Source organism: Talpa europaea (genome assembly GCF_964194135.1).
Source record: "Talpa europaea genome assembly, chromosome: X".
NCBI classification, from domain to species: domain Eukaryota; kingdom Metazoa; phylum Chordata; class Mammalia; order Eulipotyphla; family Talpidae; genus Talpa; species Talpa europaea.
The window spans coordinates 9370924-9396198 of record NC_140081.1 but is presented as its reverse complement, the minus strand read 5'-3'; the positions used below and the strand labels follow the sequence as shown (position 1 = coordinate 9396198).

The 25275-nt window shown below is 45.2% G+C and overlaps 1 protein-coding gene across 1 annotated transcript in view; it reads left to right on the top strand.

Moving 5' to 3' along the window:
• Positions 1-10433: 10433 nt before the first annotated feature.
• Positions 10434-25275, top strand: part of MAP3K15 (mitogen-activated protein kinase kinase kinase 15) — a gene marked incomplete at its 5' end in the record, with an annotated part of 79206 nt that continues 64364 nt past the window's right edge. The window contains one exon of the mRNA XM_084258557.1: positions 10434-10776. Within this exon, the coding sequence (XP_084114683.1) occupies positions 10434-10776 (343 nt within the window). The remainder of the gene's footprint in view (positions 10777-25275) is intronic.

Here is a 25275-nt window from a genome sequence, read left to right as displayed (position 1 = left end):
GGAACAAGAGGTGATGAAATATTTCAATCAAACTATAGAACAAGGCAACCTAGTAGGTTGTAGCTAGAATTTTCTGAGGAAAAAAAAATGATTAAAAGGAGAGTTAAATTCCTGGAGAGCCAGCTTTGTGATATAGTTCTCTTTAAATGGCAACACATTTCATTCAAGTATGCAGATGGAGCACTGCCATTTAGGTCGTGAGTGCTCCCCTCCCCTCTCATGCCTGTAGGAGCTTGCCGGTTCTTCAGAAACTAAGATTTGTTGGTCGGCTTTGAAGTCTTGGTGGAGAATGCCTTGGAAATTCGTAAGTTCACTATGGTTTCCATTAATTAAAAAAAGGTGGAAAGGGATTATAAACCAGTTTAAAAGTAACCAAACTGATAAGAATGCCCTGAAGTCAAAAGAAAAACCACAAAGACATCCAATAGCATTTTCAAGGTTGTTCCCCAAAAGAAAAACACAGGTGTTTGAGAAATGGGGAGGAGTCTCTTCAAGTTTCAGATTATTTCTTCATCTGAGTCTCAATCTGAGAGAACCGAGAAGTTGCCTGGTGCTCAAGCTCTGCAGTTGAATCCTTAAGGGAAGTGGCTGAGTGAGGGACTGGCCACTGGCAGGAAGCACCCACCTACCCTGCTGCATTGGTCCCAGGTCTGTAGGTCTACGTCAGGGTGGTCTTCGTGGACCAAGTGAATCTGAAGGAAGTGAAACTAGGATTGAAAGAGGGAGAGGTCTCAGAGGGAACTCTAGGCCTGGAGGCAGAACTGACCTTTTAATGAAGACCCATCTAGTGCTAAGAATCTGGGAGGGGGTGGTGAGGGAAATGACACCACGCACTAAGGATGGGCCTGCTGACCAGAGTCCTACCAATGAATCGTTAAGATTTAGAAGAACAGTGATGGCTGTATGTGGAAATGTAGGCCCAAGTTACCTGGGGCATGTTTAACTGACTTTTTTTCTTGATCATGGAACTAATAGACTCTAGGTGGAAGATAAAAAATATAAAGAGAAAGGCAGAAGTTATCCTAATCCTTTAGATAAGTCATTTTGGTGTCTCATAATGGAGCTTTTTCTGTCTATATAGTTTTATAGTCTGCTTTTCCACTTAGTGCTTTCATTTCTTTGTTATTAATTTTTTCATAAGTGTGATTTGTAGTGGCTGCATAGTATTCTGTCTATGGATATGCCAAAGAGGATTTAACCAATCTTTTCTCCAACGTGTGTTAAGTGCTTAAAATGTGCCACACACCAGGAGATTCCTCAACCTACTATCCATATGATCCAGAAATTCCGCTCTAGGTAGTTACCCAAATGACACAGAAACATTAATTCCAAAGAGCACCTGCACCCCTATGTTTACAGCAGCACTATTTACAATAGCTAAGCTTTGGAAACAACCCAAATGCCCAAAAATAGATGACTGGATCAAGAAGATGTGGTACATATACACCATGGAATATTACTCAGCATTCAAAAAAGATAAACACATGCAATTTGCAGCAACATGGATGGCGCTGGAAGGGATCACGCTCAGCAAAATAAGCCAGAAAGAAAAAGAAAAATAACGGATGGTCTCACTCATAGCAGGAATCTAGAAAACCTAAATAAGGGACCAGGAAAAAGAATAACTACAAAAAGAAAAAAATCAAAATCAACAAACAACTATGAACCAGAGACACACTATGGGGAGGGGGCGGGGAAAGGAGGAATTGGGGTCAAAATAAGGGGGGCGCAATTGTATGGGGAATATAAAAATAAAATTAAAAAAATAAAATACAGAGATGTTTAATAGGATTATAAAAAAAAATGTACCACACACCATAACAGTTACTGAATGCAGTGTGGCCCCTGTCCTCAAGGAGCTCAACCTGGGGGAGGAAGGCAAGGTAAGAGGCAGGGCTTCCACAGAGACCCTGACCACAGAGAGAATGCAGGGGCCATGGAACTGCAGGGAAGTACCCAATGGAGCCGTGGGGGTGGAGGAGGTCAGGGAAAGATGGGCATTTTTGGCTAATGTTAAGGTTTTTCTGCTGTAAGTAAAACTTTGATGAACATCTTTACACATCCATTGATGTCCACATTTTTCATTTTTCCTTAAGATGAAGATAAAGACTTTCCCCCCCCCCCTCACTGCTATATACCTCGTACCTGAAGCACTGTCAGGTGCATAGTAAGCACTTAATACATATTTATAGACTGGATATGTAGATGAATTTGTACTTGTGACTGAAGCTAAATGATGCTATAATGTGTAAATTTGAGCAGCCTGGTTTTGCCTTTACTAAAACTGCACAGAACTGTAGCATTTAGGGAGGGTTCTTGACAAGAGAAAACAGATATGGGAAATAAAAAGCCTTTAGAGGCCCTTTATTTGTACTTGAGTCTCAGTCAATACCCAGACCCTAAGGAGAGTGCTTCTTTCTTCACCGTGGACTTAAGACAAGTTCACGTGGTCTCTACACTGTTATCCCTGAGACCATCATCCACTTTTACAAACCCATGGCTACCTTTGAAGACATAAAGATTTGTTTTTTAACGAGATACATTCTGCAGAAAGAAAGAATTCCAGGATGAACATATTACTGACTCTTTTCTGAGGTCAACTGAGACCTAATTGCTGCCCCTCAGAGCTAACCATCCGCTCTCAAAGTGACAAAGTACAGCATGTAGAGTGCCCTGGGCCTCCAAGACAAGCCACGGCGTCCTCGGTGTGTGATCCCTGGGAGAGCAGCAGGGGTGTTGCCAACAGGGAATTTGTTAGACATGAAATCCTTGGGCCCGGCCCCAGACCTACTGATCAGACAGTCTGGGAGCGACCCAGCACTCTGTGTTTCAATATGTTCTGCTGATGAGTCTGATACAGGCTCAAGTTTAAGGACTACTGTCATGGGGGTGCCATTTCACTCTGAATGAATTGTGTGGAATAACCCATGGTAATCTTTTACAGAAATCTCTGCTTAGATGTGGCTGCAGCAAAGCAAGGTGCACTATCCAGGAACGATGACGTACTCTATTAGGTTGAACCATCTGACATTTTTGTAGGTGAAATACGGTTGGGTAGAGCTTCCAGTTTCAGTTCAGAAATGTTGAGAGCTGTAATATGTTCCTCCCACGCTTACAAGAGAAAATCTAAAAAGAGCCGAGTTTGCAGAGCAAATCCTAGCGAGGTTTTTTGTGGACATAGACAAACTTATTCTAAAATTTATATGAAAAACATATATGAAAAATATTGATATGAAAAACATATATCCTAGTATAAAGTAATCTTGGAAAAGAAAAAGGAGGAATCACTGTACCTATACAGGCTACTACATAGCCTCAGCAGTCAAGACAGTGTGGAATTGGTAGAAGGATAAAAACAGATTAGTGGGACAGAACATAGAACCCAGAAATAGACCCACACAAATACGCACAAGTGATTTTTGACAAAGGGGCAAAAACAATTCAGTGAAGGAAAGGTAGCCTAGCCTTTTAATCAAATGGTGCTGGAGCAAATGAACAGCCAACAGCAAAAAAATAAAAACCTAAACTTCATATCTCATACAAAAATTAACTCAAAATGAATCATGGACTTAAATATAAAATGTGAAACTATAACTTTTTTAGGAAAAAAACAAAACAGAGGAGAAAATCATTGGGCCCTAGGCGTAGGCAGAGTTCTTAACTTGGAATCCAAAGCACAGTCCATAAATGGGCAAATGGATAAACTGAAACTCATCACGATTGAAACTTGCTCTGTCCGTGAAAGATCCTGTTAAGAGGTTGAAAAGATAAGTAACAGAATGGTAGAAAATATTTGCAAACCACATAACCCACAAAGGACTAGTATCAAGAAAATATGGACACTCAAAACTCAACAGTAAAAACAAGACAACAGTGTTTTATTAGTAAAAGGGCATAGGATATGAACAAACATTCACCAAAAAAGATACTTGGATGGCAAATAACACAAAAAGGTGTTCAACATCGTTGGGAAGATACAAAATATTAATCAAACCACCATGAGATATCTCTGTGCATCTATCAAAATGGCTAAAGTAAAAAGTTGGTAACACCAAATGCTGGTAAGGATGTAGAAAAATTGGATCACTCATACATTTCTGGTGGGTATATAAAATGGTTTAGCCACTCCGGAAAACAACTTAGCAGTTTCTTTAAAAATTGAACATGCAAGGACCTCCCTGGTGGCGCAAGGGGTTAAGCACCGCACTGTGAAGCAATTCGCAGCCTCTGCAGCACAAGTTCGATCCCCTGACCGGCCAGGGAGCAACCCACAAGGCGCAGCAGACCTCTCCTGACTCCCCTAAGCAGTGTATTTCGGTCAGTCTGCCTGTTTGAGTCCTCTCACCACCAGCATCTCTGGCCTGTACTGCAGCTCTTGTATGCGAAAATAAATAAAAATCTTTAAAAAAAAAAAAAACATGCAAATACAATATGACCCAGAGTTTGCAGTCCTGGGCATTTATTCCAGAGAAATGAAAAATTAGGTCCACACAGAAACCTGTAATTGGATCTTCATAACAGCTTTATTCCTAATGGCCATAAACTGAAAATGGCATGCATGTTCTTCAAACGATGAATGGTTAAAGAAACTGTGGTACATCCACATCATGGAAGGGTGCTCAGCGATAAATGAAATAATTCATGTAACAACTTGGGTGAATCCCAAGGGATTTATGCTGGGTGGAAAAAAAAAAGACAATCCCAAAAGATTACCTATGGCATGATTCCATTTCTATAACATTCTTGAAATGACAAAATTATAGAACTGTAGAACAGATGAACAGTCACTGACAGGGATAGGAAGCAAGAAGGGAGATGGTTGTGGCAATCAAAGTCATGGAATGGTTCTGTGTCTTGACTGAATCAATGTCAATATTCTGGTTGTGATAGTGTATTATAGTTTAGTAAGATATTACCATTGGGGCAAACTGGGTAAAAGGGAACATTAGATCTCTTGTATGATTTCTTACAACTACATATGAATCTACAATTATCTCAAAGTTTTAAAAGTTTTAATTTTAAAGTCTTTTGCACACACAAAACAGCTACAGATACAAACAGGGAATCTTCTAGTAGCTAATCGTCAAGGTGATGGGTAGCCTGGAAATTATGTCATGGAGATATGATGGAAGGCTCTGGGAAGTGGGGTAGCATCTGAAAAAGAGAAGACCTAAGAGCAATATTAGAAAGCTTCCACATGGAAGAATAATCAGAATCCTTGAGTAGAAATTTTGACAGGTTGCATTGAAATATGGGAGAACTTTCTAGAAACCAGAGCATTTTTCAATAAGATGATGGAATTCTAAATACCTACAGATTCTGGCCTTGCTGTCCCTTGAGCATACCAGGATGCCTTAGGTCCTTTACCCTGGCTCACCCTCTGCCTGTGATGTTCTTCCCCACACACTTGCATGAGCAACACTCTCAAGTTTTTGTTCAATGTACAAGTCAGACAAGAGCCTCTGCTTCATCTTATCACCCTTACTCCAGGCCCTAAGCTAATGAAGCAGGTGCCATCTGCAACATTATTGGTAGCAGAAAGTTGTTGGCAGAGAAGAGAGCTCCAGAAGGTCTTCCACCAGAAACAACATGCTCAGTTTCAAAGTAAGGCTGGAAATTTGAAATTAAAAGAGTGTTTTTGGAGAGAGTTTGGTGTGCCAGTGAATGCCTCCCTGCCAATGGGGATATTAAAGGGTTGCTTCCCCTTTACCACAAGCTTATAGAACAGATTCAAACAGGGTTCGCTGCACATATCCCAAGACAAGAAGTTTGCACGACACAGGACAAATGGCGGAGTCATACCTCAGGCATCTAGAGGGTGAGATCTCTGGCTGGATGCCCAAGTGGTCGAATGGTCGCAACAAGAGGGCTTAGACGAGAGAGGGAGCACTCCCGGAGGTGGCAGCGTGGATGTGTGTTTCTCCTGTAGCAAGCCTGGACTAGAGAGGGGAGAAGGGCTTTTCTTTTTCATTTTAAAACAAAAGTCTTTTCATCTTAAAGGAATTTCAGACTTATGAAAAAGTTGCAAAACTTGCATAAGGGACACACAAAAAGACACAAATCCCTGAGGAGGAACAAGCAAGTAAGCCCTACCATTTCCCAGCTTACTGCCTTGAGTGGCCAGGCCATAGAACAGAGAAAGGGAACCCCGGGGGAGCCCGGTCATCATCCTGAGTTGAGTAGATGGCCACGAAGGCCGCAGCTGGGATATTAGAGAGGAGGAAGCTTCAAAGTTCCAGAGATGTGTAGATCTAGAATCTTCAGCAGAATACTGACCAACACGTGTGTGTGAAGAGACTGCCTAAACTGGGGAAAGAACCGCCCGAATGGAACAGAGGGAATAATCCCTAGCAGGTCCACTGGGCCTGGATGAGTCCTGGTTCCACTGGCCAGAATGGAAATTCACAAGCCATCAGGTAGATGACTCAGAAAGGTAAGGCCTCTGTGGTGAGATTAATTAACTCTTGCCTAAAAGCTGCTCTGATCCTGCATAAAACAAAGCAGAAGAGCCAGCTTCAAAAGGATCAGACTGTTTCAAAGTCACTTAACTGTGCCCCAGTGTAAAGTTCAAGAATATTTATAGGATTACAAAAATAGGTAGCACCTACTAAGGTAAAATTCACGTGTGACATCTAATAAAAATTTATCAGGCATGCAAAACAGCAGAATATTTGACAAGCATGGAACTCTCCCGGATGTCACCAAGAGGTGGTTGAATTAAAGGTGACATGACTATCTTCAGAGTTTGCATGCACTGTCTAGTGACTTGCCATATGTATAATTAATACTCTTATTTGTTCCATCTTCAGCTCAGAACAGCATATTCCATGTCTTATAGAGAAATAATTTACTATTTATACTACTTTTTTTTAAATTTTTTTAAATATTTATTTATTTATTTATGCAAGCACTGGGTACAGTCAAAGCACGGGAGGGTGAGAGAATTCACCAGAGCCAGAGCGGGGAGCAGAGCAGGCAGAAGGACCGAAGGACACTGCTGAGGGGAGCAGCGGGCGGCAGGAGAGGTCTGCGCGCCATGTGGGACCCTCCTCTGGCAGGCGGGGAGCAGCCGGGGATCAAACCGGCGCTGCAGAGGCTGTGGGCAGCTTTGCAACCCAGCGCTCAACCACTGCGCCACTGGGGAGGCCCCTATTTATACTACTTTTAATACATCTTATCAAGTCCACATTTTCTCAACAGCTACTTATTTATGTACTTAAATGCCCATGCAAAGTTTTGCCTACAATTCTTACGCTAGTATTTTATGTACAATTTATGCTTAATACTTCTTGTGAGTTTCGTCCATCTTATTTTTCTTGTCCGACTACAGTCATCGATGTCCGCTGAGTATTTGTAGCATCTGTACAGTTATATCTTTCTACAGCCATATGCACAGCTGTCTGTCTCAGTATCTGCATCTGACATGATAGCAGGGAGTTTACCTGCCTCATTCATTGTCATATCCTTGTGCCAAGGCCATTGCCTCACACATAACAGGTGCTCCAAAGTCTTTGAGTTACTAAAGTTTTCCCACTAAATGCAAATAATATTGTGCAACAGGGCTATTTCTTTGCTCTTGGCCCCTGGGTATAATGATAACAGTAATGAAACTGCCACGCACATGGTGAATAAATTGGTTTTTTACAATGTTAAAAGGGCCAAAGAACTATTTTGACCCCAATTGGTATGGTCAGCCTAAAATAAAATAAAGGAAATGAGAAAAAAGTCTAGATTTAATCTTACTCTACAGCTCCAGTGCCTCTACTCTTCCTCAACCCTGTGCCAGCCCAGATGAACTCTCTGTGTTGGGCAAGTGGTTTCCAGGACAGGCGCTTAGTAGGAAGGCACGGGGAGGAGTGGCCTGGGGGAGTGCCTGGGGCCTGCCTCTGGCATGAAGTCGAGGGGGACAGAGCGCACCCACTGGGAGGGGCCATTGGTTGGGTAAATGCAAGGTTCTGTACCAAGAAGGGCTGGTTTAGAGGAAGGTATTATTCAAGCCAAACTCACCATTCCTGTGTCGCTCAGCAGGGCCCCTGTGTGACCTCGAAGGAATGGGAATATCGAAGTGGGGGTAACTAAAAGACACTGGCAAGCGACGGTGAAGAGCATCCCTGCCCTTCTGAAGGCTGTGCTAGGCATTGAAATAATCCCAGATGAACCAGAACACGAGGAAAATTGCAATTATTATGTATTACAAGGTTACCAAGAAAATGTGTGCTTTCATAGGATCGCATTTAAAAAAAAAAATCTTGGGACAGAAGTGGACATTTTCCCTAGCTTGCTTCTTCCCAGCTGTGGCATGTGTGTTCTTACCAATTTCCTCAGAGCCCATTTTTCATTCATGGGCCAAAAGAGGGTGCACCTTGATGTCGCTTGTGAAGTGCCTGGTTCCTGCCACAGCAGGAATTAGGACAGGAGGTCCTAATTCAAAGATTATACTGGAAGTTTCTGCTTTCTTTGGGAGGTGAGGGGGAGAGAGAGACTTATTTAGTTATTCAACTGAATGAATACTGAGTTATTGGAATGTGAAGAGAAGCCAGAGTATTTTATTGCTGTTTCAGTCTGACCCTTTGGTTTCTTTCTAGCCCACATAGACGTGATACCATCCGTATTTATCTGCATACATCTGAGGCATCCGGAAGGGGAGGAGAACGATGGGCTGTGGTGGAGGACTATGGGTACTTTAGTGGTGGGAATGTTATGGTGACTGCACCGAGAGGGGGCATCCTATACAGTCAAAATACAAGGATAGAAAACAATGGCACTTCAATTAAAAAAACTTTTAATTGTTTTTACAAGGTAAGTCCTATCCTGGCAAAATAACTCATATTGCAGAGGATACCATGAAGAAAGTGAAAAGACAGTCCACAGAATAAGAGGACATTTTTACAAATCACGTGTCTGATAAGGACTTGTATCCACAATATATGAATGAAGAACTTTTACAACTCAATAATAAAAAGACAAACACCCAATTTAGAAACAGGCAAAGAATCCAAATGGACATTTCTCCAAAGAAGTTATACAAATAGTGAGTAACACTGAATGTGATAAGATGTTGAGCATTATTCATTAGGAAAATTCAAGTCGAAGTTATCATGCCGTACCATTTCACACCAACCGGGATGGCTATAATCAAAAAGACAATAACTAATGTTGGTGAGAATGTGAAGAACCTGGAATCCTTGTGCACTGCAAGGGGGAGCTAAAATGGTGGATCCGGTTTGGAAAACAGTGGCAGTTTCTCCAAAGGTTACATGTAAAGTTGTCATGTAACCCAGAGATCCCATTCCTAGGTATGTACCCAACCTCTGGCAACATATGATTCCATTTCTATGAAATGGCTACAACAGGGAAATCTATGGACAGAAAGTAGATTGGGGGTTGCCTCGGGCTGAGGGACATTGGGAGGGGGTTAGAGAGTGACTGCTAATGGGTATTGGGGTTTTGGGGGGAGGGGGGATGTGGAGTGATGAAACCTTCTAAAATGGAGTGTGCCGATGGCTGCTCAGCTCTGTTCCTAAACTGAAAATCATTTAAATGGGTGAATTGGAAGGTTTGTGAATTATGTCTCAATGAAACGATTTTTAAAATGACCTATGACACTGTCCGGTGCCTCCTGTCTTGTAAAGGCAAATACTGCCCTCGGTGATATTTGGGCCAAAAATCGGGAGGTAGGCAAGATCCCTTTGGGTTCTCGGCATTTCCTAGGTCAGCCAGGCAGCCTCCTTGGAGTCTGTTTTCCAGGCAAACAACGTTTGTCGCTGGTGCTTTGTCACAGTCACAGTGAAAGTCGGAAGGAGCCGGCCTCCAGGACAACTCAGCAGGGCCAGGCTCTTGGCTACTGGGGACAAGTAGTACAAAATGAGGTGTTGTAAATAGCCATCTGTTCATCTCAATCTGGGGTAAAACTACTTCTGCTTTTAGTTTGGAATTGAATATCTATATCCAGCCAGCGCTTTGAAAGAGTTTTTCCTCTGCTTGAAAAACCTTACATTGTTTGCAGATGAAAGCGGGGCTCGTGCCGTCGCCGGGGCGGGAGGGGTGGTGACAAGAAAACGCCGCCGCGCTCCGAGCCGCGCGTCTCCGGGCGCTGCCGGGGGGGAGGCGGCAGGGGGCGCCCTGCCCGCTCCTGCCCCGCCGACTTGCCCCGACTCCCTCCGCTACGCGCCCCCCTTCCGCCCGCCCTGACGTCCCCAGCCCCCGCCTCTTTCTCCGTGGCCTTCAAAGGGCGCTCGGGGGCAGCGGGCTGGCGTTTCCGGACTCTGCGGAGGGGCCGCGCCGTCACCTGCCCGCCGCGGGGCACGGCCCACTCGGGCGCCCGCAGCTCGGCGCGCCCGGCCCGCGTCCCGGAGCAGGTGCCGGGGCTACTTGTGGTCTCCCGCCGCCGCCCGCCGCGAGGTGGGAGCCTGGCAGGGCGCGCAGACCGCCCCATGGATAGCAGCGGCGGCGGGACTGCCCCGGCCGGGGCGCTCGGGGCCGCGGGCGAGTCCGCCCTGTGCGCGCTGCCAGCCGGCAGCGAGGGCACCGCGGGGCCGTCGGAGCCCAGCGGCTTGGCAGAGGGCGCAGGCGGCGGGGGCGGGCCGCGAAGGGCTCTGCGGGCAATATATGTGCGCAACGAGAGCACGCAGGGCGGCGCGGCCGGCGGCCACGAGACGGGCGCACAGCAGTGCTTGCTGCGGGCCTGTGAGGCTGAGGGCGCCCACCTCACCTCCGTGCCCTTCGGGGAGCTCGACTTCGGGGAGACTGCCGTGCTCGACGCCTTCTACGACGCAGGTGAGGAGGGGGCCCCTTTTGCCATCACCCCATTCCCGCCGGCTTTCCCTCCCCTCCCCAACACCCTGGAACCGGTCCCTCCCTCGCCTCAGCCCCTGAATCTTGCCGCGGGACCGCACTATCTTGGGGGGGAAACAGAGTAGGTAGCAGTGCCCCATTTTACAGATTAGGAAAAAGAGGCCACTGGGATTGAGACCTTTTTACTCTCCAGTGTCCTTAATCAGAAGACACAAGAAACCCCTTGTGTTCCAGAACATACTGAGCCCCGTTCCCCACCAGTTTCCCAGCGTGGGCGTTGCGTTCCTGGCGTGATGCTTACGGCGTTGGGGCTGAGCCCTGGCCGCACATTAGAATCACCTGGGGAGTCATTTTTCAACTTTGAAGCTGTTACAGCGCCTCCTGCCCAGACTGTATCCAGGCCAGGGGCTGCAGAATAAGGCGTGACGAGGGTGTAAGGCTTCCCAGGTGATTCAATTCTGCAGCCGACAGCGGGAATCGGTGTGTTAAAATTATGTGCATGGTGCCTCTTGTAGAAACGCCCCAGCCTTCTCGTGCAGGTTGACAGCGGCACTATGCTCTAGCACCAGGGTGACATGTATTCTAGCCCATAATGCAGAAGCCTGGGGGGGTCTGGGTCCCCTCCTTCGCTGAACAGGGGACTAGATCTGTAAGCTCACCACTTCAGTGCACCCTAATAGCCACCCTTAGAATCGGTGCTTTTGATTGGCAACTTTCTTCAGGTGTGGAACCAGTTGTTGCTTGGCTGTTTTTCTTACTGAATCTTTGGTATCTGTGACAAGCCTCTGGTACTTGGGTGACATTCATAAGCATTGTGTGTGACACAGTCATTACCTGAGAGTCCTTGTGCCTGGGTTTCTCACTGGGATTAAGAGTGCTTACCCCAGGGCCTCCCTGGTGGCGCAAGGGTTTAAGCACAGCAGTGTGAAGCAATCCTCAGCCTCTGCAGCACGAGTTCCATCCCCAGGTGGTGGTGGAACCCGCCGCCCGCCGAGTGGCAACCCACTTGGCCCAGCAGTGTATTTCAGTCAGTCTGCCTGTTCTGTTCCCCACTGTCTCTGGTGAATCCTCTCACCCCCCGCATCTCTGGCCTGTACCCCAGCTCTTGTATGCATAAATAAATAAATCTTTTAAAAAAATGCTTTCCCTAAAGGTAAAAGTGTGTGAGCAGGTAAAAGGGGAGCTGGACCACGCTGCAGTCCTGAGGTTTGTTCTTCGAGGGAGGCAGCAGGGATCTGTTTTCTGCAGAGCAAATCCTCCCAGCTGGAGGGGGCGGGTATCCGGCTTGTTCAAACAACTGGCACCTGGACCGGTGGAAAACACTCTCTCGACATTTCTGATGGCTGAGTACTCTTCAGCACAGCATCTTTTTTGAAAAGTTGTTTAGGAGCCCACTTCTCTGGGAACGACCCAGTTTTCTCAGCTTTTCATTTGGCTCCAAAATTGGAGTTTGAACTCTCTGAACAGTTAATTGTCCCTTTTGCCTTAAGGAACAACTAACTGGAGCCTCTTGCCTGCTGGTGCCAATTCTGGAAAAATCTGTGCACAGTGACTTTGCTTCTCTGGCTGGGGGTGCAGGGGGTTGTGTATGTTTGAGGGGAACCAGGCTTCGTCTCCCAGCATGGTGGAACATGGAGGTTCAGTTAGTCGGAAATCTCAGACTCGCTTCCAGAGCTACACGACAGACATGCCACCTTTTCTTCCTCCGGGTCCAGGTTGCCTGGAAGTTTGAGCTGTCCCTATGTGCCTCCTTGGGTTAAGCTTGGCGGGGTCTTGACTAAATCATTGCTTAGCACGTTATTACAACTAACGAATTCTTGTCATAGGTTTCACACAGAATGCACACGACTCCAGTAAGTGGGTTGATGAATTAATCACATGACACCTCCCATGCCTCTCCTGGCTTCCTTATCTGTACCGTCAGCTTTTTGGCCGGATATGTAATCTGTCACTTTGGGGTTTTTCTAAAAAGTCCTAAAGCCACACTATTCCATATGGCAGCCATTAGCCATAGGTGGCTATTTACCTTTGGTTAAAATGCAATAAAATGGTCAGTTCCTTATTTGCATTAGCTGCATTTCAAGTGCTGACTAGGCACAGTGACAGCATTGAGCATTTTCCTCATTGCACAGGGTTCCATTGGACAGGACTGTTCTAGAAAATTGTGCAGAGGAGAACTATTAAGCTGTTCTGAGTGTGTTTTGGCAGATCAGAGATGTGCACTTTGAACTTTAAGCATGTCCTAGCCTTCCTCAAAGCAAGGCAAGGCTGTGTTTGTGTGTTTCCAAGTTTGTCCAGTTTTACATGGCCCTGTGCAGAGCTAGACTGAAGGTGTCCATCACAGTGCGTCTGGGGTTTGCTGCTGCGGGGGAGCCCCAAGCAAGTCTTCAGCCTGAGCAAGAGCAGGTGGACTTGCCATGGGCCATGAGGGGTGAGTGGGGAGTGTCTTACAGGTTTCAAGAATTGTGGTAAAAGAGACAGAACACAATTGTCTGTTTTAGCCATTTTATTTTTTTTTTTTGTTTTTAGGAAATATTCATTAATGCATTTTTTTTGCATTTTTTAATTTAAATTTTTATATTCCCCATACAATTACAACCCCCTTATTTTGACCCCAAACCCTCCTCTCCCCGCCCCCCATGCCCCATAGAGTGTCTCTGGTTCATAGTTGTTTGTTGATTTTGATTTTCACTTTCTTATAGTTATTCTTTTTCCTGGTCCCTTATTTAAGTTTTCTAGATTCCTGCTATGAGTGAGACCATCCGGTATTTTTCTTTTTCTTTCTGGCTTATTTCGCTGAGCATGATCCCTTCCAGCTCCATCCCTGTTGCTGCAAATTGCATGTGTTTATCTTTTTTGCATGCTGAGTAATATTCCATGGTGTATATGTACCACATCTTCTTGATCCAGTCATCTATTTTTGGGCATCTGGGTTGTTTCCAAAGCTTAGCTATTGTAAACAGTGCTGCTATAAACATAGGGGTGCAGGTGCTCTTTGGAATGGATGTTTCTGTGTCCTTTGGGTAAATACCTAGGAGTGGAATTGCTGGATCATATGGAAGCTCTATGTTTAGTAGGTCCAGAAATCTCCACACAGCTCTCCATAGTGGTTGGACCAGTTTGCACTCCCACCAGCAGTGCAGGAGGGTTCTTCTTTCTCCACACCCTCGCCAACATTTGTTGTTGCTAGATGTTTTAATATGTGCCAGTCTCACTGGTGTGAGATGGTATCTCATGGTAGTTTTGATTGGCATTTCCCTGATGACAAGTGATGTTGAACATTTTTTCATATACCTGTTGGCCATTTGCATTTCCTCTTCAGAGAAGTTTCTTTTTAGCTCTTCTGCCCATTTTTTGACTGGATTATTTTCTTTGTGTCTCATCAGTGTTTTAGCCATTTTAAGTGTGCATTTCAGTGCATAAAGTACATTCACACTCTTGTGCACTCAGCACCAATATCCTCAAAGTTTTTCATCATACCAAACAAACTCTGTATCCCTTAAATAATAATTTACCACTCCTCACTCTCCCAAGCCCAGGGTAACCATTATTCTATTTTCTAGAAATTGCCTGTTTAGATACTTCATATGAGTTGGAATCACAGTATTTGCCCTTCTGGATCTGGCTTATTTCACTTAGCAGCGTGTCTTCAAGGTTGCACTTTGTATCTCGTGCCAGGCTGAGTGATGCTCACTACGCGTGTACCGCGTTACGTTCATGCATGCATCTGCTGATGGATTTTGGTGGTTTTGACCTTTGGGCTGTCAGGAATAGTGCCATAATGACCATATGTCTACACATATCTGCTTGGGTCTCTGCTTTCACTTCTCCTGTGTATATACTGAGAAGTAGGATCGCTGGATCAGGTGATAATTCTCTTTAATTTTTTGAGTAACATCCCTTCTGCCATTCGCGGGGGTGGTGGTCATCTCTGTATGCCTTCGGCCCAAATTTGATAGTTGTGATTCAATACTCATCCTTGGAGATGATGACGGCTGCTAAAAAACATGTTCATCTTCTCCTCTCCCTCTTCTCCCCCTCCATATGCTTTGACGCCTTTTGTTTAAGTGCCTGTCTTTCTGCTTCACCGGCAATCAGGCCTCTGCAGCTAGCCTCCGTGTGTGCAGCGTATTTACACAGAGCAGCTGCCTCTGCCTTTTTAACTGCCTGCTGTCTCTCCTTCCTGGAGTTTCGCAGTGCTTGTGAACACAGCCAAGACCGAGGGATCCTGCGGGAAACCCGCGCCGTGGTCACATGCTTTCCCCAATGTCTGACCATGGAAAGGCCATCCTCACAGGATGCTCTGATTGAGTATGCTGATGGTGTATCTAATTTATAACTAAGGTTTGGTCTCCTAGAATATGTTTATCTCCTAGGAGCACCTCCTAATATCGATGTAAGTTTTACTCACTGGTTTGGTGTTTAGTTAATGGCCGATCTAAGCAAGGGCCTTCACCTTTCTGCTGATGCCAAGCCTTCTTGAGTTCGCTACTAACTGTTCAGATGACAAGATCAGCCCCTTTGTGCAAGCGCTGTCCCAGACTTCCTGGGGCACAAGTTCTCTGCACACCTGTTGAGTCTGGCTGTGCCTCACTTCCCACCTCTCTGAAGCTCATTTAAGTGCTTCTTTCCTGACCCATGGGCTCTGCTTCTCACTTTTTCCTTCAGTTACGTTCGCAGTGATTTTAAAAGTTGAGAGCTGTTGCCTCCTGCAACAGGGAGTCTTTGTATTGTTTCCTGAACCCTGATAAAAACACAAAGGCAGGGTTTCAGTGTCCAGATTATTTACTTGGCTTCGCTATATCCTGCTGATACCTCTTTTTTCTGCCTGGCTTGCACAAGTCATTTGGAGACTGCAGAGTGTGACAAAGCTAGCCATGTGCCCAGCAAAGATGGATGCTCCTAGTAGTATTTGGGAAGCAGGGACTATATTTCCCAGCACCCTTTGAGTCTAGGTGGAACCTGTGACTGGTCTAGCCCATGAAATGTAAGCAGGACTGATGTCTGTCACTTCTGGGCCCAGGAGCTGGCATGTCTGGTAGGTCTCCCCATACTCTGTCAGCCCTGTCTGTGTTCTCCCTGGGGAGTGAGAGTGGAGGCTTCATGTGGAAAATGTCAGTGGCACAAGATGGAAGATGCCTGGCTCCTGAAGTTTCTCCCTGGAGGAGAGCACTGGGAGCAGGAGGATCCTCTTTGCATCGTGCATAAGCCAGTGAGAAGCTGTATTTGCTCAGGCTGCTGCCATTTGGGGGTTATTTTAGTGGTAAGAGACTGCAGCTTGGCTTGTGAAAATCTAGCCCTTATGCTACAAAAATTGCCTCTTGGGGCATGTTTTTGCAAGAGAAAGTCAGAGCCGTGTATCATTTCATATGATGGAGCATCAGTTTATAATCTATGCCCATCATGGGCCGCACCCTATGCTGCCATGGGCTAAGAAATTAAATGAGATGCTCATATCAACAGGTGAATACCAACAACGGAGGCGGACAGTCTAGCTCTTCCCCAGTTTCACTGCTTTTGGAGACTAGGTAATTTTTTCCTTTTATCTTAAATAATTCCATTAATGTTTATCCAACAGTAATATTGGACTTTCTGTAAAACTAGGATAAGTAATGGTTTAAAATAAGGCTAGCTCCAGTTCCATTTGCTGCCCTCGTGTGGGTTAGGTCTAATTTCTCCATCTTTGATGTTGTTAGAGGATTCTTCATTCGCTTGATGCATTGTGTGCAGAGAACTCCTACCCAGATATTCTTCCCCTAGGAGATGCACAGTTAGCATGGATGCTTGTCCCAGAGCTGGCCAATAGTATGAGCAGCACCAGCAAGTGTTGCTTTGGACTGAGAAAGTTCGATGGTGCCTCCATCTCTCTGCCTCTGTCACAGCACACTCCAGGGTCACGTGTTCAGGATGGTAGTTAGCCATTGAAGTTTGGGGCATTTGTCTGTTGTGGCAGCATAATGTAGCTGACCCGGGCTAGTGCAGCCCTTTGTGCATTCTGCTAGAAATGGCGGAAAACATCCCTCAGCTAGCTTTAGTGGCCTTAACTCAGGTGCATTGGCTTCTGTTCAAGAAATAGCCTGAAAGATGCCTTAAGCCTTCTTATGATTTGGCCCATGTTATTTCCCCATTAATATGGAAAAACTTTGGGTTTAAAATGAAGATAATCCTGTGAGATGTGGGTTTGATGGTGATAGAATGTTCATTCCATTTGCCATGTCTACATGCTCCGCAAGTCTGTTGCCAGCAGAATATTAAGGCATTGCCCTCCTTTCTATAGGTAAACACTGATGGGTAAACCATCAACCTGGCAGTTTCAGCCAGAAAGCTGCCAGTCTTTCCCTCATTGCCAAATCTTGTCCATTGCTTTCAAAAATGGTTCTCCAATCTGCTTCCCTTCGCTGTATGTGCTCTTGGTATCAGCTTGGTCCACATTGAAAATGACGACCAGGCATAGATATTATAAGTATGGTTGGGATTTCATTAAGAGATAAGATCTATCCTAATGACACCTTTCTGGCTCTGAACCGTGTTGCTCATTGGTATATATCTAATAGAAGAGACAAGAAGAACTCGCACTGGACACACTGGATTGAAAATAGTGGTTTGATTTGTGTGCTGGGAATGCCCATTCTTTTTGTTTGTCCACATTTTCTAGAATATACACTATTTTCTGTAACATACATGAGATTTATTTTATTTTTTTTTTTTTTTATAAATTTTATTGTTATATTCCCCATACAATTGCAGCCCCCCATTCTGACCCCAATCCCTCCCCTCCCGCCCCCGCCCCCCTAAAAGTGTCTCTGGTTCATAGTTTTTTGTTGATTTTGATTTTCACTTTCTTATAGTTATTCATTTTCCTGGTCCCTTATTTAAGTTTTCTAGATTCCTGCTATGAGTGAGACCATCCGGTATTTTTCTTTTTCTTTTTGGCTTATTTCGCTGAGCATGATCCCTTCCAGCGCCATCCATGTTGCAGCAAATTGCATGTGTTTATCTTTTTTGAATGCTGAGTAATATTCCATGGTATATATGTACCACATCTTCTTGATCCAGTCATCTATTTTTGGGCATTTGGGTTGTTTCCAAAGCTTAGCTATTGTAAACAGTGCTGCTATAAACATAGGGGTGCAGGTGTTCTTTGGAATTGATGTTTCTGTGTCCTTTGGGTAAATACCTAGGAGTGGAATTGCTGGGTCATATGGAAGCTCTATGTTTAGTAGGTCCAGAAATCTCCACACAGCTTTCCACAGTGGTTGGACCAGTTTGCACTCCCACCAACAGTGCAGAAGAGTTCCTTTTTCTCCACACCCTCGCCAACATTTGTTGTTGCTAGTTTTTTTAATATGTGCCATTCTCACTGGTGTAAGATGGTATCACATGAGATTTATTTTAAAGAAGTGCAATAGAAGATTAAAGCTTGGATTATAACTCAGTTTCGGGCTGGAAACTGTCCTGGTATCTTAGGCCCAGGTAACCGTGACTTCACTTCCAGGGGCCAGGCTGCCCGAGCCCCTGGCAGGACCTCAGCTGGACCTGCTTGCTTGTTTGTCTGTGAGGACCCTTCCCTGAACCACCTCCTTTTCAAACGGATATTGTGCTGCTGACTCAGCAACGAGCCTGCACTTTCTTTGGCTTAGCCACGTGGGCTGCTAATGACAGAAGCACATCACCTGCAGCATCTAATGGCCATATTGTTTTTTGAGCCCAGAGTGCATTTTAGGGCAGAAAGATATTTGTGGGCGATGAGGATGTATGTTGTTTGTCGCTAGAGAAAAAATGTGGGTTTGGGTTCCCAGCCATCAGCTTACATAGTTTTGAAATACCAGCCGTAAACTAATTTTTGAAACCTGCTATGTATCAGGCTTTGAGATAGGTGCAGTTTAAGCCCAGGTCAAAGAATATAATGGGGGTAGGACTGAACTTCTGCAAAGCAAACTGGAAATCTTCATTTCCCCATACCTTGCACAAGTTTTGAGCTATTGGGTATGATGGGGCCTGGCAGAAATGCAAGTTGTTGGGGCTTGGTTGTCGGTGGGGAGTTGCAGAGCAAAAGGGAGTTGAGCAATCGAGCTTACTCAGGAATCGGGGGCTCTGGGAAGGTAGCCTGGGGCCAGGCAGAATTGGACATGGAGGTGGAAAGGAGAGAGAAGGTGGCGAGAAGCAGGATTACGAGATGTAGATTTTTTTCTTAGTTTTTTATTATGGAAAATTTCAAGCATGTTTATTACCCAATGTAGGGTAAGGTAAAGTGTCAGGCTTTTCTGCCCTCCCGCCATCAGGATAGATGACGGAACCCTGCGGTCCTGAGTGCATGCCTGATGGCGGCACCTGGAGTGGGGTGTGGACACAGGTAGATGGGATTCACCTGGGCTAAGACTGGGCTTTTAAGGGCGGCGTCACGGGGACGCCAGCAGAAGAAGAAACATAGAAGCAGGAGAGCAGAGAAGCGGAGAGAACGCGAGAGAAGGCCGGAGAGCCCAGAAAGAGTGAAGACTTGCTGGGGGCTGGGAGGCCTGCCAGCCTCCCGGTGCCCCTGCCTGCCATGTACCCTGCAAATCCCAATAAAAGCTTGCAAAAGCCACCGAGGACTCACTCTGACTCCTCCCTTACCCGGTCTGCTGGATTAGAAATCCTGTCCTGTGCCCATTCGTGCCCTTTACACCCAGCTTCAACGATTATTAGCAATCTGCCCTCTTGATTTCTCCTTTACTTCCACCCATTCCCCACCCATGCTTGATTATTTATACTTTTAAGCATTTTTGGTGTGAAATGTACACATTCACGTGCACAAATCTTAGCCGTCCACCTTTGAAAAATGACTGAACCCATGTCACCAGATCCCATCCCAATGTAGTTTCCATCTCCCCAGGAAGTTCCCTCATGTCCCCTCCTACCCAGTCTTCTCTCTGCTCCCATTCTTGGCTCCAGGCAGTGACTGAGCCACTGTCACTATGAGCCGGATTTGCCTTTCCTAGAGTTTGGGTTAGAGGGCTCATCCAGTATCTTCACTTCAGTGCCTGGCTTCCTTTGCTCAGCAGGTTTTGGAGAATCCTCCACATCCTGCATGCTTCAGTAGCTCGGTCCCTGCTCAGGACTACCTCCTTGCATGGATATACCACAGTTGGCTCCGGCTTTCTCCTGTTGAAGGACATGCAGGTGGTTCCCAGTTTGGGGCTGTTACAGGTAATACTATGAAGTTTGCATATAGATCTTTTTATGGACAGATGCTTTTATGCCTCTTGGCATAAAAATAGGAGTGGAATCAAAGGTTTGGTGTATGTTAAACTTCATAAGAAACTTCCAAGCCTTTCCGCAATGTGGTTGAGCCAGTTTATATTCCTCCCACGAGGGCGTGAGAGTTCTGCACACCCGACCAGCCCTTGGTATTGTGGAGCTTTTCAACTTGGGCCTTGCTAGTGGGGAGTGTAGTGGTTTCTCATTATGGTTTGAACTGGCTGCTCCTGGGTAACTAATGAGTAGCACCTTTGTGACATGTGTTCAAGCCATTTTCCCATCTGTTTGGGTTGTCATCTGACCTCTGAATTAAAGATTTCTTTATATGTTTTGGATTCATGCGCTTTGTCGGAACTCTATTTTGTGAACATATCTCTCAAACTGTGGCTTGTTCATTCATCTACTTAACGGTGGCTTGTGATGAGAAGAAACTTTGTATTTTGGTGAAGTCTGAGTGAGTGTGTATTTCTGGTTGCCTTCCGTGTGCTCCCTAGGCAGCCTCGCCTAACTTCAGGGATGTGGCTGTGCAGCTGACTCCTGTGTTCTTCCAAAAGCTTTCTAGTTTTAGATTTTACATTTAGGTCCTCAAATGAAGTTGGGCACAGGTGACTTTTGATAAACCAAGCCTGACCTGACCCCTTGCCTCAAGGAACACATCTGTCCCCGGGATGGGTCCTCCAGGAAATACAGGGCATGCAGGTTATCGTTCAGGTAAATTGCCTGCTCTCTGCTGGCGTCAGAGCGGCCCAGACTGATCTGCAATGAAATTTTACCTACATGTGTTCTGTTATCGTTTCCTGCTGCCCCTGGCAGTGGAAGGGGCAGAGGGGAGAGGACACTGGATTTATGGATCAGGTTTCAATTTCTGTCCTGTCACTTGTTGGCAGGTGACTCTGGAGAACTTGCTAGAGCCTCATTTTCAAGAAATCTCTAGGCAGAGACTCAAGCACAGTGCCCTGTACATTAGCGCCCCACACCGCCCCCCTTGGCCCACCGCCGTCCCCTTCCCGAGAGAGCAGGGACTAAAGTGCTTTGGACAGTGGTGGCGTGGTGGGGTCACGTTGTACTTCTGCAGTTGGTGAGAAAGGTTTCCAAGGTTTTGAGGTTGCGGGTTCTGTCCTCTAGCTCCATCCTGTGCTGACAAATGGAAATGAGAAAAGGCTCAAAGCCCCGCACTGATGGTGCCTTTTCTTTCTACCGAGCTCCAGCATATAGAGGGAAAAGGGCGTGATCTAGGCACCCAGCTCCCAGATGAAAAAGGTGAGCAGCAGCGCACCCCAGAGTGGGATCGTTTCAGTGCCCCTGCCCCGGCCCAGAGTAACAGCTCCCCCATTTGTCATCAGCAGAGACCAGCCAGGATGAGTCGGCCGGTTTCTGTCCCTGCGCCTGGAACTGTGGTGCTTTTCGGGTCTGACTGCTTTGCTTTGCCGTTCTGTGGGCGGGGTTCTCTGTGGTTATGCAGCAGTGATTGCTTCGTTTTCATGTCCGTCCTTGCGAGAATATTCCACAGTTTACTTTTCCATTGTTGAACATTTAGTAGTTTTCGGTTTGTGACTGTTAAGAACGGTGCTGCTGGGCCTCCTTGGTGGCGCAGCGGTTGAGCGCTGGGTTGCGAAGCTGCCCACAGCCTCTGCAGCGCTGGTTCGATCCCCGGCTGCTCCCCGGCCACCGGAGGAGGGTCCCACATGGCGCGCAGACCTCTCCTGCCGCCCGCTGCTCCCCTCAGCAGTGTGCTTCGGTCCTTCTGCCTGCTCTGCTCCCCGCTCTGGCTCTGGTGGATTCTCTCACCCTCCCACGCTTCTGACTGTACCCAGTGCATGTACAAACAAACAAACAAATAAATAAAACATGCCTCTATTAAAAAAAAAAAAATGAACGGTGCTGCTGCTGTGAATATGCTAGCAATTTTTTTTCTGTTTAAAAAAGTTCCGTGGAGAGATTATCCATCTACTCACAGTGATTTTTAATAACAGTCCTGGAGTTGTGCAGCCATCACCACCTAATTTCAGGCTCCTCTTATTACCCCTAGAAGAACCCTGAATCCATGAGAAGCCATTCCCCATCCCTGCCACTTCCCCCACTCAGGTAGCCTTTACTCCACTTTGAGTCTCTATAGATTTGTTGATTGATATAAATGGAATCATACGGTGTGTGGGCTGTGGCCGCTAGTTTCTTTCGCTTAACACTTTTTCAAGATTCATCCGTGTTGTAGCCTCCATCAGTATTTCATTCCCTTCTTATCGCTGAATAATATTCTCTTGCATGGTGAAGCAGTATGTTTGCCCTTCAGCTATTGATGGACATTAGGATTGTTCCCACTTTTGATTATAATGCTACAGATTTTTGTATGACACTATCTTTGCTTTTCTCTAGGAGTGGGATTTATGGCTTGTATGCTAACTATTGAATCTTACATAAAATTTTTTATTGATAAGCATATAGCATATAAAATTGACCATCTTAACTTTCTAAATGTATGGTTCAGTAGTGTTCAGTGTATTCAATCTCCAGGACTTTTTCATCTTGCAAGACAGAAACTCTGTACCCATGAAACAACCCTCCACGACCCCTCCCCCCAGCCCCTGGCCACTCCATTTTATTCTCTGTTTCTATGAGTTTGACTACTCAGGATACTTACATAAGTGGAATCATATGGTGTTTGTCTTTTGTGTCAGGTCTTCTTCATTTAGCATATCTTCAAGGTTCATTCATGTTGTAGCATGTGTGAAGAATTTCCTGTTTAAGGTTTAGTAATATTTCATTGTAGGGATAGACCATTTTTTGTTTATCCGTCTATCACCAAATACTTGGGTTGCATCCATCTTATATTTAACCTCTGGAGGAAATGCTTTGCAAAAAAATGTTTTCCGAAGAGGTTGCATCATTTTACATTCCCACAAGCAATGTATGAGTGTTCCGATGTCACCATATCCTTGCCAACTCTTGCTGTTGTCTTTTTTTTTTATAGTGAGCCTAGTAGGTTTGAGGTGGTATATCACTGTGCTTTTGATTTGAATTTCCCTGATGACTAAAACTGTTGGAATCTTTTCATGTGTTGTGGTTTGTATATCTTCTTTGGAGAAATGTCTATTTACATTCTTTGCCCATTTTTTTTTAAGTTGGGTTATTTGTCATCTTATTGAGTTGTAAGAGTTCTTTATATATTCTAGAGAGAAATCCCTTATCAGATATATGCTTTGCAAATACTTTCTCCTATTCTCTAGATTGTTTTAATTTTCTTAATGCTGCTGATCTTTAATGCACAAAGTTTAATTTTGATGATTTATCTATTTTGTTCTTTTAGCCCCTTTATTCTGTTTTCTCTGCAATTTTCTTAGTTTCTCATTCATCCTTAGTGTCTTTATGTTAGGTGTCATGAAGCTGCAACCCACAAGCCACTTTTATTTTGTAAATAAAGTTTTATTGGAACACATCCATTTATTTGTGGCTACTTTTGAGCTACAATGGCAGTGTTTTGTGTGGTCTGCAAAGTGGAAAGAAAAGGTTTGACCACCTCTGTTTCATGTAAATGCATATGTATTTATATATATATATAGTGTGTGTGTGTGTGTGTGTGTATACACACCTGCACCTTGCTTTTTTCCATTAACAGTTTAGCAAATCAGTGTGTGGGAATCTCCCTTATGGTTGGATAATACTTTGTAGAGTGGATAAATCATTTATGCCACCAACCCCTTTTTGAGGAATGCTTGGATGTCTTTTTATTTTTTAGCAAAGCTGCAATGAATGACTGTGCATGTGCTACTTAATCATAATATCACTGATAAATGTATTAGGACACCAAAGTGGCATTTTTTATTAAAGAATAAGTGAACTTGTAATTCCATAGGTAGGGTCAGATTCTCATTTCTGGCTTATACCATTTTTCACATTGTCTTTCTTTACAGCTCTGTTAGTAAAACAGGTTGTTAAATTTTTTGGCTTTTGTTAATCTGATAGTTGAGAAATGATACCTCAATTTTCATTGTTATTTGTCTTTGGAGGGAGTCTTTATTTCTAGGAGATCTTTCTGTATTTGAGCATAAACCCTTTGTCTTTTTCTCACTTGGCCAAATAGAATAATTTCTATTGAATTATATTTAAGTTCACTAGCTCCTCTATCTCCATTCTTCTCATGTACCTATATAGGGAGTTTTTAATTTGGGTTACTACATTTTTTAATTTCTAAAATTTCCATTTGGTTCTTTTTAACTTCAGTTTATTTGTTGGGACTTTCTATTTTCTCCCATTCTTTTCAGGAATATATGCCCTTACATCGGAGAGTATTTTTATAATCACTTCTTTAAAGTCATTGTTAGGTATTTCTGATGTCTCCGACATCTTGTTGGTGGATTCTGTTGCTTGTCTTTTCCCATGCGAGTTGAAGCTTTCCTGCTTGGATTGTGTCCTGAACGTTTCTAGTGTCAAGTTGTGGGACTCTGGACCTTGTTTATAATCCTGTGCAATCTGTTGATACGCTAGCTTGAGCAGGTCCTTGGCCTGGTTGGTTCAGGCTGCCCAGTTTCATTTCTGTTTGGGTATCAGTTCACACTTCAGAGCCTTCCAGTGCTGTTGGAATCACCCCACATGTGTGCCACCCACTGGCTAGTCTGCAAGCTGGGTCACTGGCCTGTCTGTTCGCAGTCTTTGGTCTGCAGACTTGGGTTAGATTCGTAGATGCACAGCTTGGGGCGGGGGGGGCGGGGCAGGAGCAAGAATTTATAAACAATTTTATTTGATTGGTTTTTTCAGTTCCTCCCTCTCCGTGATCTCCTTTGGGCTTTCTGGTTTACTGGGGTTCCCCTTTTCCCTTGTGGCCAGAAAGCTGGGGCTTTAGTTACCCCACTCTGCCTGAAACTTCCCACTACTATGCCCAGGTCTGAAGGAAAATGAAGTAGTGGAAACCCACCACTCCCTCTTGGGACCAGAGTTCTCCCGCTAGAGGAGTAGGCGCACCACTCTGAGTCCAGCCACCTGTGGGCCCCCACTGGCACTGGCTGGCTCTGCCGTCGGCGGGCAGTGCCCTGGGATTGCAGAGCTTCCAAGAACAGAGAAAGTAGAGACGTTCCTGCACTCTTAGCATAGGGAGGCCCCTTTCGTTCTCTTTGAGCCAGAGCCGGGGTGGCTTCTCCTGGCCCTGTGTCCACACCCAGCACCCACCCCTGGGAGTCACACTGCTTTCAGCATCCAGGCTGCGGGAGACGGGAAAGTGGCATCCTGGCTGCTGACTGGATGGCACTTTGA